The sequence below is a fragment of the Leptonychotes weddellii genome, chromosome 7, assembly GCF_054177405.1.
Source record: "Leptonychotes weddellii isolate Sample4059 chromosome 7, ASM5417740v2, whole genome shotgun sequence".
NCBI classification, from domain to species: domain Eukaryota; kingdom Metazoa; phylum Chordata; class Mammalia; order Carnivora; family Phocidae; genus Leptonychotes; species Leptonychotes weddellii.
The window spans coordinates 6,443,650-6,457,218 of NC_138375.1; the positions used below are offsets into that span (position 1 = coordinate 6,443,650).

The window sequence follows — 13,569 nt, forward strand, 5'->3', positions numbered from 1 at the left end:
GGTCCACTGAGAGGCGTTCATTGTGCTCCTGCTCTGGCCAAGAGCTCTGCTGGCTACTCTATGTAATGCAGGACATTGAATTTGGGGGACACTGACAGGGGACAGTCTCTAGAATTCCGTAACTACCACTCAGTAGGAGGAAAAGAAGGAACATTAATCAGCATCTTCTTTCTCGTTACTGATCCTAAAACACTGTCAAGGCAGGAGACGAATTCGGGGCAGAGGAACAGTGTAGAGCAGGACTGAGCAGAGAGGTGACTGGCGTGTCAGAAAGGAAGGAATCAGAGCCAGCAGTGAGCCCTTTTGTCCTAGAATCATCCTTTGGGGAGAGAGGGTGTATACACGTGTTGCTGGATGCCTCTTCCAGCAAGCGTTGCTCATTGCTCTAGTCTCTCGGTTGTGTTCCTTTCCTCAAATTTAGGGACAAACTATGAAGCTTACCTACACCCCACTAATGAGAAGTTTAGAAAATTAAAGAGCGAACATATTACTCGAAATCAACAGATATTTGTCTTGAGTCTACCACTTGCCAGGTAACCTAATCTAGTGATCCACTTCAACTGACACCAAGGAGACAGAAAGAGAACGCTCCTCACGACACAGAGTGAATTTCCATGTGAGACAGTAAGGGCTCGTCGGAAATAGAGGCTGTGAGGCTGTGAAATGCATCAGAGGGTCACCAACTGAAACTGACTTGGGATAAGTTACAAAGAGGGGGTAACTCGGGATCAGGTACCTTTGGGGCTCTGGGGGACTCAGGATCGGTAGCCTTTTCCGAGATTAAGAAGAGGATGGGGTAAAAGTGTTTACCAGAGAGGACGGCAAGAGCAAATGCTTGCTGCTGGGGAAGAGCCTCCAGGTTAGGAAGCTATAAGTAGCTTGACATGACCTACCAGGAGGAGGTGCCTCAAGGGGATGGGGAGAGACATGAAAAAAGCTCATGGCCACCAGGAAGTGGACCCCGCTGTCACCCAGAGGGGGGCAAGATCAAATGAAGCCTTGTCGGGTGAGGAACAAGGGCTGTTGCAGATTCTCAACTCTGATTCTCTCCACTTCGTTGCAATTTGTTTTTCCCTTATCTCAGCGTCCTTACTTTCTCATGTTTAAACAATCATTTTTTTTATCTTTAGTGAGAGAAGGAAGGAGGTAATTATTAGCCTGAGACATTCAAATTAATCCAGATGATCCTTGTAGAAAATAACATTTCTATGACATAACTGAATGCATTCAAGTCATAAAGGCTTCTGCACACCCTCTCTAGAATGGCACAGTCAACTAGGTAGCACCTGCCTTGCTGAGCTCCTGCACGGGGTTTAGTCCGAATCATAGTGTGCTCTGTGTGTAAAATCCACATGAGATTTTTCCAGATTCAATGCAAAAAAAAAGAAAAAAGAAGAAGAAGAAGAAACGTAACATCTCGTTAATTTCTTATAATGAGTTCATATGGAAATAACATTTTTGATACGATGAGTTAAGACCAATATATTATTAAAAATAATCCCCATTTCTCTGTACTTAGTTGAATGTGACCACCAGTTTCAATCAACTAGCCATGAGGCCTGCATTATGTTTCTACTGGACAGTACCATTTATGACATGAGCACAACCCTCTGCTTATCTGTACGCCTCTCTTTTTGGTCACCCTTGGAAATCGTCATCTAAATTAAAATAAATTATTCATAGAAATCAATAAGACCGCTTTACCAAAGACATGTAAGAAGGAACAGCCTGTCAGGAAGAACCTCAAGCTTTATCTCTCTCCACACTGAGTAAACAGTAGGCTCCCGAGCAGCACACACAACCACAAAATGTCCAAGAGGAGCTGTACTGTTTTGCACCAAAGGCAAGGTGACATCTGACGACTGTCACGAGGGCTCTGTTGTCAAAGCCCCCGTTCAGGAAGTCACGGTCTTCTTGCTGGGTCCTCTGTGCTCTCTCTCACCAGGTGGTGATGCTGATGGGTTTTCCACAGTTCAGCTCCATCAATGACCTACCCTTGATTTCCACCAAAAGGACATCACGGCAACGGGAAGCAATGATGGGAAGAGCAACTTGGTTTCCCGCCCCCACAGCAATGGCAGGCACGCGTCCGTGGCGAAGGCATGGTCCGATTCTTTGCATCTCTCTATTTTGCAGTAACTTAAAGAAAATTTGCAAGAAAAACACAGTGGACTCTAATAAGCCCTTCACCTAAATTCTTCAATTTCCCCATTAATTATTTTTACCACATTTGCTTCTTTCTCTCTGGGTGCACGTGTTATAATTTTTTAAATGATTTCAGAATATGTTGGAAAAACCATACCCTTCACCCCTACTTATCTCAGTAGGTTTGTCCAAAGAACAAGATCACTTCCCTACATAATCACATCACAATTATCAAAATCAGAAAATAAATACATTTCTACTATCTCATCTACAGACATTTAAAAATTTCTTTTAAGATTTTATTTATTCATTTGCCAGAGAGAGAGAGAGAGAGCACAAGCTGGGGGAGCGGCAGAGAGAGAGGGAGAAGCAGGCTCCCCGCTGAGCAAGGAGCCTGATGCAGGACTCGATTCCAGGACTCTGGGATCATGACCTGAGCTGAAGGCAGATGCTCAACCAACTGAGCCACCCAGGCTTCCTCAGACATTAAAATTTTGCCAGTTGTCCCAATAGTGTCCTTGATAGCAAGAAAAAAAAATTTTTTTTTTCTGTTCCAAGATATGAGTTGGACCAAGTGTTTCATTTGATTGCCATGCCATTTTGTCTCCTTGATGAGGGACTAGCCCTTCTTTCTTTCCATGCCTTTCATGGCCTGGTGATTTTTGAAGAGTAGAGGCCAATTTTTTATAGAATGCCCCTCCCTCAGTTTTGGTCTGTGTGATGTTCCTCCTGATGAAACTGGTTATAATCTGTAGTTCAAACATCAAGGAAATCCTGCTGTGTCCTTCTCTACAGTCTATCAGGACACGTTTGCTGGCTCTTTGTCCCATTACGGGTGAAGGGACCTTTGATTACTTGGTTATGGTGAGACTGGCTGGGTTTCTTCACCATCAAAAGATAGTTTTCCTTTTATAATGAATAAATATGTTATAGGTAAATACTTTGAGACTACATAAATATCTTGGTCATCATCAAAGTCTCACCCATACATTTTCACAGCCATTGATCATTTGTGCCTGAATTAATTTTTAGTATCATGGTTGCCAAGTAACAATTTTGTAATTAAATCATTCCTTCAATATTTGTCAGCTGGCATTTAAGAAGGAAGAACGGTCCCTTCTGCCTCATCTGTGTACTTACTCAGTTATTTTGATGCTAGTATATCCTCATTGATTCTTAGTTTATTCAACATGTCATAAACTGAGACTGATTATACACCATGATTTAACAATCAAATTATCCCAGATTTCTTCAGTGAGCCCACTTCCAGCTGGCTCCTAGGACCTTCTGACCTGCCCTCATCATGCTTTGAATAGGTCCTTAATTCCTGAAACAACAAGATATTTCAGGCTTCTCTGGGACTTTCACTGCCCAGGGCCTGGAACCGGCTACTTCTCCAAGAAACTTTGGTTCCTATTAGTGGAGAATTAAATTTAGAAACCAAGAACTGCAGGGGCGCCTGGGTGGCTCAGTCAGTTAAGCATCTACCTTCAGCTCGGGTCATGATCCCAGGGTCCTGGGATCGAGTCCCGCATCGGGCTCCCGGCTCAGCGGGGAGCCTGCTTCTCCCTCTCCCTTTGCCCCTCCCCCCCATTTATGGGCGCTCTCTCTCTCTCACATACATAAAACCTTAAGGAAAAGAGAACAAGAACTGCGAACTGTACATTAAATGAGCTTATGGCTACCAGTATGCCAATGCTTCCAGACCCCCTCAGCCGAGACAACTAGGAGACGAGGAAAATGAGTATGCACACGTCAACAAATGTTTGTACCCATGTCTACACGCTCCACTTTTTCCCACACGCACTGTGGCAGATAATCTTGTATACCGTGAGAATCAAAATGAGCATAATATATAGTTCCCATCTACTGAAAGATCTATACCTTTTATAAAAGACCATTGAAAAATCAGAGTTTTAAAGCAGTATTTTGGTTAAACTGCTGATCATTTTGATTACTTATTATTAATACATTCATGAATTCAACCAACAAATCGACTCATTTAAAGACTTATATACTAAATTGCAGCGGCAAGACAATTCTCGGCTGGTGTGTTGAAATGATTACGATAATAAGTCATCATTTGTCATTATCACTTTTAAAAACAAAAGCAATTAACATTTGCTGAGAAATTACTACGCCTTCTCCCTTTTGCACACCTTCCTTTATTTAATTTTAGCAGTGACACTGTGAGGATAATTAGTGCCTTGTGGCCATTTCACAGATGAGGAAACACACAGTTGCTGGGACGCATGAAGCTATATCCTAAACCCGGGTCTATAGATCTTCAGAGCCCTTGCTTTTTACCAAAATTAGCTCTGGCTTATTTTGAGGCCCTGGTGAATAAAAGATAGGTCTAATATTAAATCCTCACTCTGAAGTTTCCTGGATGTTCACAAATACCAGCATTACACAGAGAAGAAACTAGGATCAACTTCCCTCCACTACTTCTTAGAGCTTTAGTACAGGAGGGCGATAATAAAATTGGTTGAAGAACTTCTCCGAAGCTGCACAGCACCCAGGAGTTCTGGCACATTCCGTGGAGGAGTTCCAGATGCTCGGCCAGGGAGATATTCATGTCCTCCTAACTCTCCCCTTGTCGAAGGAGACCCTGGTTACCAGACACTTCCACTAAAATACATATTCTATTCAGGCAGAAGGATCTCAGGCTGTTTCTTCAAAGAGTGAAACCGGAAGTAGATAAACTGCATTTTTATCTGGGATTTTATCACTTATTCTTTGCTCTATGTGGTTTTTAACCCCTATATTCATATCGATATCATTATAAGCAATAAAGAGGAAACAAAGATGTCTTTCTAAGGAAACCGCCTTTTACAAAAATCTGATGGCTGAAGGCAGCAAACTAAATAATCAGCGACTCTTCTAACTGGGGGGAAGGGTGCTCCCAGACATTGAGGAGGTGTCCTTTGAATTATCTACCATTTGACAAAGAATAAATCGGGATGATGCCCATGAAAGGAAGGCTGCCCAGAAGGAGAAAAGGGCCAGTGGGGAAGGAAAGCAGGTGATGAGTCATGTCACACAAGGCAGCCAGGAGTCCTGCAGCCTGGCCCGCTGGGGAAATGCACCGCCCGCTCTGCCGTGATTGGTACCTTAACAGACATCCGTCTTCATGCCCTCCAACGGTAAGCTAATTGGGATGGAAAATGAAAGCTCGAGAAAGATAAATTGCACCTACCTGGATCAGAGACAAATCCTCAAGCTGTAACCTGAAGAGGTGGTTTCTACAAAATACAAAAAGAGAGTTTTATTTTTAACAGATGTAAAATATTACAGGTCATAAAAATTATGAGAACAAGGGAAAACAAAGTAATGATTTTTGGCTTCCTAAGCCTTCTCCTGCTAAGAATGTGTTTAGCATGTTTTTCCTTGCACCTCGGAGTTCAGAGAGGCATTCAGTATGTCAACAGGTGCACATTTGGGATGGCAAGAAAGTTAAGAAATAAGGTGTGTGTGTGTGTGTGTGTGTGTGTGTGTGTGTGTGTGTGTTTGGTGTGTGACTAAGGTAAATCTCAATTACTAATTGACTCTCTTGTTCTACGTGGAAAGGACCAAAGGACACGGGCAATGGATTCTGAAACTGAGTTTAAGTTAAGTAAGAGAATACAAAACCGTTCTTCACGAGTCTTCATTCTTAAAGATCACCTACATTCGCACGATTTACAATTACAACGCGTCCAGCTTCTGAATTCAACCATAGTCTGAGCATTACAGTGTTCTCTCTTGTTGGATGGATTCAGCGTGTGCATGTTTAGAAGCATAAGCTCGTCAGTCTGCCATCAAGGGTTTGAAAGGGTCCCCCCCTCTGGCTGCCCAAGTGTGAAGCAAGAAAGCAGAGAAAAGGGAACTATCTGTTTCCAACAATGAAGGCGAAGAACAATGAAATATGCAGTCGAGATCAGCATCGCAGGGGGGAAACACTAACATCAGTCACCATCAGGCTTTGCACTTTATCGCTGTAGCTTTTAGAAACACACTGGCCTCCCTCGGGGGCGACGCTCTGGCCTCGGACTCAGATCGTGACCTCCCGCTTCGCCGCGTGCCGACGAGGAGCTAGCGCGGCCAGAACCACATTCCGGGCACCGTGGAGGAGAAAGTGAGCCCAGGTGTGAACAGTAAGTGCAGGAGAACGGGCGTAGAATGGAAAGCAGATGCTATGAACACATGAGTGGGGGGAGGGTCTCCAAGAAGCCGCTGTTTTCGTGTAACGGGCGCCCCAAGATGATTTCCACGGCACTAAGAGAGTAAGGAAAGTGTCTCGACACCAGCCAGAAGCTGAAGTACATCATTTTCACTATCTGGGGAGGTGGGCAGATGTCAGAGGTGGCCACGCTGTCCTGGTGGGAGTGACAAGTGACAGCCAAGTCAGGCCAAGGGCATGCCCTTGGGGAGACTGAGAAACAGCCTTACTGCGTGGGCAGGGATGGGAAGGCAGGGCCAAGAGGGAAGCCAGCATCCAGCAGCACGTGTGTGCGCACTGCTTGGAGGAAGGAAAGGGACAAGCTCACTGTCCGAGCGACTCGCCCCCGGGCACTCTGCTATCTCCCGGTTTGTCCCCCAGCACGGGGGGGGGGGGGGGGGAAGAGGGGGAGCCCTGCTGTCCCACACTCAGCGAACGCTGCCACCTCCTGAGCCTTTCAGCAGCCTCTTCACCACACTCTTTCCGAACCTCCAATTTTATCTCTGAAATAATGCCAGAGAAGCTCCCAGAAGCATTGCTTGGCTCATGCCACAAAGCCATTTGGGGAAAACTTCCCCTCTCTTTTATTACAGGCAGCCCACAGCCCTCTCTGCGGACCCAGATTAAGGATGCCTCTGACGAGGGAATGTGACAGCAGAGTCTATTTTTATTTGGTCGGGCACCACGCAGAGGCAAGGTTTCCAACAGAAACATCTTCCTGCAGAGGAAGGAACGTGAACCCGGCGCGTGCATGGAAGAGCGTTGCTGAGCTGCCACGGAAAGCACCACTGGAGCTGGCGAGCCTCGGAAGATGGGCCAAGCCTTCACCTGATGTGAAAGAGAGGCCAGCATGACTCCTCCAAGAGAAGCTAGAAATCGAGACACCTGCAGAGATCAATCTTTCAGATGAGAGGCCTACGAGTGGCAGCGGGGCCATTAACGGGCCGTAACACACACATTGCCTTTATGAGCACCATGGCTCCCCACCCTCGCACCGGTCTCGTAACCGGCTTCCTGCCTGCAGGATGCTGAAGGTGGTCACCGTGCCTTGACTCCGGGAGGTGGGATCACACCGTGGTAAAGAATATCTGTGCAAAAGCCAAAGCTGTGCCACTTACACAACCTCGGGAAGGAAGCTTAAGCGCTCTGCGTCTCAGTCTTCTCATCTGTAAAATGGGGCTAAGAGTCCTCCCTACGCCCTGCGGCTGTTGGGAGGGTTACATCCAAGGAAAACGTGCAGAATGGGGTCTGATCCATTGCAAGCACTCCATCAACTGTAGCCACTTCTAGACAGTTTGTGGAAAACACTGAAATTTCCAGACACACCGAAATTCTCAGTACATTCTCCATTGGACAGAGAAGGACAGAGAACTTCTGCTGTCCAGGCATTCCCAGTTTTAGGCATAAGGCAGCGTGACTGTGTGTTCAGGAGTGCGGGCTGCTGTCAGTAGGGATGGTATGGCCCTATGGGCTTTTCAGAACAGAAGACAGCACTGTTTGGCTTATGGTTCTGGGACATAGTCTTCACACTCTTCACACTCACTAGCTCTTTTAAGAAAGACTTTTTCTGTAAATACTTACAGTAAAAGAAATAATTCATATTTTTAATCAATTAATTACCTAAGGGCTCTGATGAGGTTGCAAGGCCACCCCCCTCCCCATCTCTCTCTCCCTTCCCATCATACACCCACCCCCCTGCTGTGTACACACATGTGGGCACTCGCGCGCACACACACACACATATCCATAACTGGGAACTTTCTAGAAAGGCACTTCTCACACACAAACTAAGGGCTGGAGTTTCCTTCACACCACTGAGGAAAGAGGATGGTAGTGTCCACCATGCTCTGTAGAGCTTTGGACAGGACAACTGGAGAGAAAAGTTCAAAGACCTCTCTCTACTTGGGGAGTGGGTCAGAGGAGGTATAGAAATCATTATTTGAAACCCCTGGGTCCAGTTTTCAGGTGCTGTCCATGAAGGAAGGGCTATGGTGTGAATGTCTGTGCCTCCCCAAAATTCTTATGTTGAAATCCTAACCCCCAAAGATGATGGTGATAGGAGGCAGGACTTTTGGGAGATGATTAGGTCATGAGGTTGGAGCCTTCATCAGTGCGATTAACGGTCTGATAAAAGAGGCTCCAGAGATTCGTCACCTTTCTACCATGGGAAGACACAGTGAGACGTCAGCCTTCTGTAGCCCGGAAGAGGGCCCTCCCCAGAACCCAGCCATGCTCCCTGATCTTGGACTCCCAGCCTCCAAAACTGTGAGAAATAAATTTCCACGGTTTATAAGCCACCCAAGTCTGTCGAGTTTTGTTCTAGCAGTCCCAAGAGACCAAGACAAGAAGACGCTGATTTACGATAAGAAACATGCCACATTCTCAATCCACATGTCCCCAAGCAAAACTCACTCCGCGCACTGGCAGGTGACAGTCTGTAAAAGTAGCCCTCCCTGCCCCACCATTGCTGGTGAATTTCAACCATTTACTCTTACTCCCCTGAACACCTCACAGCTATAGTGCCCTCACTAACACCTGGTCAGTAATACCTCAGGACGGTGGAGACACGCAGGAGGGGAACGGAAGGGAAGGGGACAGAGAAAGAGCCACGGTAATCACGAGAGGCCACACAACCACCACCGCCGCTGTGCCCAGAGCCCCAGTGGAGAGAAGCATCCAAAAGGACTGGAATTTCTCCTTTGGTATTTTCTGGGTTACAAGATGCAAACCAGTCATTATTTTTAAACCATCCTCAGTTTTGTTTTGTTTTGTTTTAATCTTAAAAAAAAAAGGCAGAGAGGGGCGCCTGGGTGGCTCAGTCGTTAAGCGTCTGGCTTCGGCTCAGGTCCCATGATCCCGGGGTCCTGGGATCGAGCCCCACATCGGGCTTTCCGCTCTGCGGGAAGCCTGCTTCTCCCTCTCCCACTCCCCCGCTTGTGTTCCCTCTCTCGCTGTGTCTCTCTCTGTCAAATAAATAAATAAAATCTTTAAAAAAAAAAAAGGCAGAGAATTCAGGAACCCTAAAGCTGAGTCGTCATTAGAAGGTATATACCTTCAATGTGCCGATGAGGAAAAGTCTGCAAATTAAGAGGTGCAATGCACCTCTTCGAGATTATTAGGATCAGATAAAGCCCCGGCATTAGTATCAAGACCTCTCACGCTGTGCTCTCTCCTGGCCCACCGTGCCACTCAGCTTCACCAGCCAGTCATCCCATGACCCCTTCCTAATTTCACCAGCACCCACACCCACCCCCCCCCACACACAGTAATAGTTGTTACAGCACAAATATTTCATGTCTTCATTTCAATTCACAGGTGCATTTACATATCGTTTTGAGATGATTCAAGTCTCAACACTGCTAATGGCAAGCTTTTGATTCTAGGTAATTGATTCTCACCCCTGGGACTGAGATCTGACTATGCCATATGTCTCCCCATTAAGTGAACATGTTAATCCTACTGGTCTGGCTGATTACACGGTGCCTCCTTTCTCCCTCCTTACTTCCCACAAATTCTTCCTGAAACTGCCTGCCCGTACTTTAAGAGAGCCCACATCTCTTCATTTATGACACTGAGAGAGCTACACTATAACATTTCTCAGTATACTTGAGTCACACAAATTCCTAAAAGACCGTGACTCTTTTTAGATACGAGATGGCCAAGAGAGTTGCATGAATATGTGACCATCGGATGAAAGACCTGTTATCCTGACATATTTCAATAAATTATGAGAAATACTTTGAGTGTTTTTGTTTTTTAGAACTCAGTGCCAAATTTCAAAATGATTTTAAATGAAATCTCAGCATGTAAGAGAGGAAGGATAATTCTTTTTATTTCTTTCTTTCTTTTTCCTTTTTCTTTTTTTTTCAGAGAAGGAGAGAGGGGGCGGGAAGGGGCAGAGGGAGAGGGAAAGAGAGAATCTTAGGCAGACTCCTCGCCCAGCACAGAGCCCAACACAGGGCTAGATCTCACGACCCTGAGATCAAGACCTGAGCCAAAATAGTCAGATGCTTAACCGACAGAGCCACCTAGGCACCCCAGAAAGATAATTCTTTATTAACAAAAACTCATTCAACAAGTACTTACATATAATATTTCTTAATTATAGTCAATTGATTAAGCTAACTTAAAAATTTTTAAACTAGAATTATTCGAAATATGTTACCTATAACTTCGCACAGCCTCAACATCTATTTAAGGTCGATCTTTGCATCAGTTGGTTGGTTACATTTTTGTTGCTATTTTTTGTTTGATTTCAGAGACAAAGAATTGGTAGGGACTTTCAAAAATTTGTTAAATACACAACTGTGGTCTACACAAAATCCAAGTAGATAGTTCAATGCCTCCCTGGACCTTTCAATAGTAGAAATAAGTAATATGGCACCTTTCAGTATTCACTTTCTCTATCATGATTTTCAATGATTTAAAAGATATTTTAAAAAACTAAGTAGAAACAAAACATTTGTGGAATTCCCTAATCACCTCCCTGGAACCTAAGAACCTGACAAAACACAGTGTGGATTCTACTATGCTCAAACACCTTCCCTCAAACTATTTGGTTCCAAGTACAACTTCGAGTCCGTTTTTGCTATTGGACACATTCCAATCCAGCTAGCAACGTGAGGGACCCGAAATCTCCCAAGACAGCTTGATCCATCACAGCTGAGGTCAACGACCTACGAAGTTAAAGATTACAAAATGAAAGAAAATCTTCTAAAGGGAATAAAAAATTGGTATTCCCAGATGTTGGGCCACTCACACACTAAAGTGAGATCTATGGTCCCTGAAAGTGGCTGTTCTCCAGGGCATTAGAGAGGGGCAATGACTTTATCTTGCAATCCTGAGCACACAGGAGGGAAAACAATATATGTGAGGTTCACGAGAAAGGCTACCAACCTTTCCAACGTGAAGGAGTAATGGTTCTGGCTCCCCGCCAACAGGGAATGCCAACCAAATGTTTCATATAGGGTCAGTTTCTCTCATAGGGCAATGCTTTGAGCAAGCCGAAGCATTTAAGTGGTCTCATTCATCTTCATAACACCCTGAGACGTAAATAGGTAGTAATAAGGAATATTGCCATTCTTCGGGGACAAGGGCAGCGGTGCAAGAGGTTAAGAGATTATAGGTTTTAGAATGTACTAGTTGCACAGCTCAAGGGGAACTCTTCTGTATTTCTATTTGCCCCTTCTCGTTACAGAAGTACAAAGCAAGAGTTTACCATACTGTAAAGGTCAGTTTTACGATGAGAGTGAACAAAAGGATGAGTTTTTCTTCCCTTGGTATGGATCTCCTTTTTTTCACATATCTTGGAATAAAATTTGACATTGTGCATTCAAATGTTAGGAGTAATAATATATGAGGGACACATAGATCCAACAAACTGAATAATTCAAATCACAAAGCCATTAAATTTGGCAGACACAAACTGACAGTTTCCCCACTAGACATCTGAGTGTGCTTTCTCCCTCCTCACTGGAATTTATTTTTTATTGATTGTAGGAGTGTATAACTCATTCCTGCGTCCCATCATGTTCCCCGGTGGCCTGTTAGCAACAAATCACTAAGCACAACAATAAATTCTCTGAGGGAGCAAGGCAGGCCTTAATAGACGAAGTTCATTTGTGTCTTCATGTAAAGTAATAAAATTCAGCCGGCATTAAAGAAAAGGTTGAGCCATCATGAGCATATTAACTAAATGACTCATTTTATCTAGAGACTCTATAAAACTTAACTCTGACCTCCATTAATTATGAAAGACACAGGTGTTTCAAAATGACATTCTCTTAGAATAACTCAATTGGTCTCTGATGAATATAGCTATAAAATCAAAGAAGAAAGCCTGGGTTCTTATTGAACATGTAGGTGAGAGGCCTGCTCATAACTGAGGGGCAGGAGAACGAATAATTAAGACAGACAGCTACGCATTTTGCAATGAAGAGAAGACAGAGACAGAACAAGTACATCTATCAAATCTGTTTTAAACAATGATGACAGTGACTTCTCTTTCCACTTAATAAAAGCTTTAGACCATGGTCGATCGTAAAACAATCTGCAGACAAAACACACACTGCAGAGAAATCATCACCATTTGGGGAAATCTGAGAGCGGACGTCAAGTGAGAGGCCAGCCTCACGTGTACCCCTGCCAGCTTCGTCCTCCCTGATTTCTCTTCATGGCAGGATTCCCTCCTACCTGTCGTCAGCATGTGACCGTGCAGAGCTTGAAGTAGTGACATCCTCCATGACACCCAAATTTTCAACTGCACTGATAGATTTGAATATTAAAATGTAAGTTCATGATCTCAAAGCTAAGGAAAAGTAATAACTATCCTTTAAAGCAAAAAAAAAAAAAGTCTTTTATAAAAAATTATTTTATTATCTAAATGTAAATAAATAATACAACAATCTTATCAATAAGCTTAAAGAATGTGAAGATTTCATTTCATCCTGTAACCAACTCAGAGAGCTCACCAACCTATCTATAACTGTTGTTCCAGAGACTTTCTTCCTTTCTTTCTTCCTTTCTTTTTTTGAAGATTGTATTTATTTATTTGAGAGGGAGAGAGAAAGAGGGAGGAGCAGAGGGAGAGGGAGAAGCAGACTCCTCACCGAGCAGGGATCCCGATACGGGGCTCAATCCCAGGACCCTGGGATCATGACCTGAGCCGAAGGCAGACGCTTAACCGACTAAGCCACCCAGGTGCCCCTCCAGAGACTTTCATTATGTTGGTTGACTCCAAGAAAATTCCAGGAGCCTTTATTTTCTCTGGGGTTATAACCATTCCAAAAATATCTCTTTCATGGGCTTTTTCCACAGATTTTTCGGGACTTAATTCACTTTTTTAATTATTCAGTTAGATCACATTTAGATCCCAGTTTTCAAATAATATGCTCCTGTCATGAGCTACACCCTCATCAAAATTGTTCCTACCCTCCTCAAAACTAGTAAATATATGTACTTTAGGCTATGAAATTTTTTAAATAATTCCAATTTTATTATTGTTGCCATGACCATATGTATGTTTAAACACCAAGATTAAAAGGCACAGAAATAGATGGAGAGCTTCTTATTATTAGCAAGTAAAATGAAATAACAAAGATGGATTCTGAGAGGCATGCAATAATTAAGATCAATATTATTAGCAAACTGCAGAGACATAAAATCAGAAAAACCTTTTCCCATAAGCATATTTAGGGTTAAAGTTATTCATCAATATTGTTAAT

At 43.9% G+C, this 13,569-nt stretch overlaps 1 protein-coding gene across 1 annotated transcript in view; it reads right to left on the minus strand.

Annotated features, from left to right (window-relative positions):
• The window catches only part of SEMA5A (semaphorin 5A), a 392,731-nt gene that overhangs the window by 214,751 nt on the left and 164,411 nt on the right, over positions 1-13,569 (minus strand). Inside the window, exon 5 of the mRNA XM_081825786.1 lies at positions 5,345-5,390. Within this exon, the coding sequence (XP_081681912.1) occupies positions 5,345-5,390 (46 nt within the window). The remainder of the gene's footprint in view (positions 1-5,344; positions 5,391-13,569) is intronic.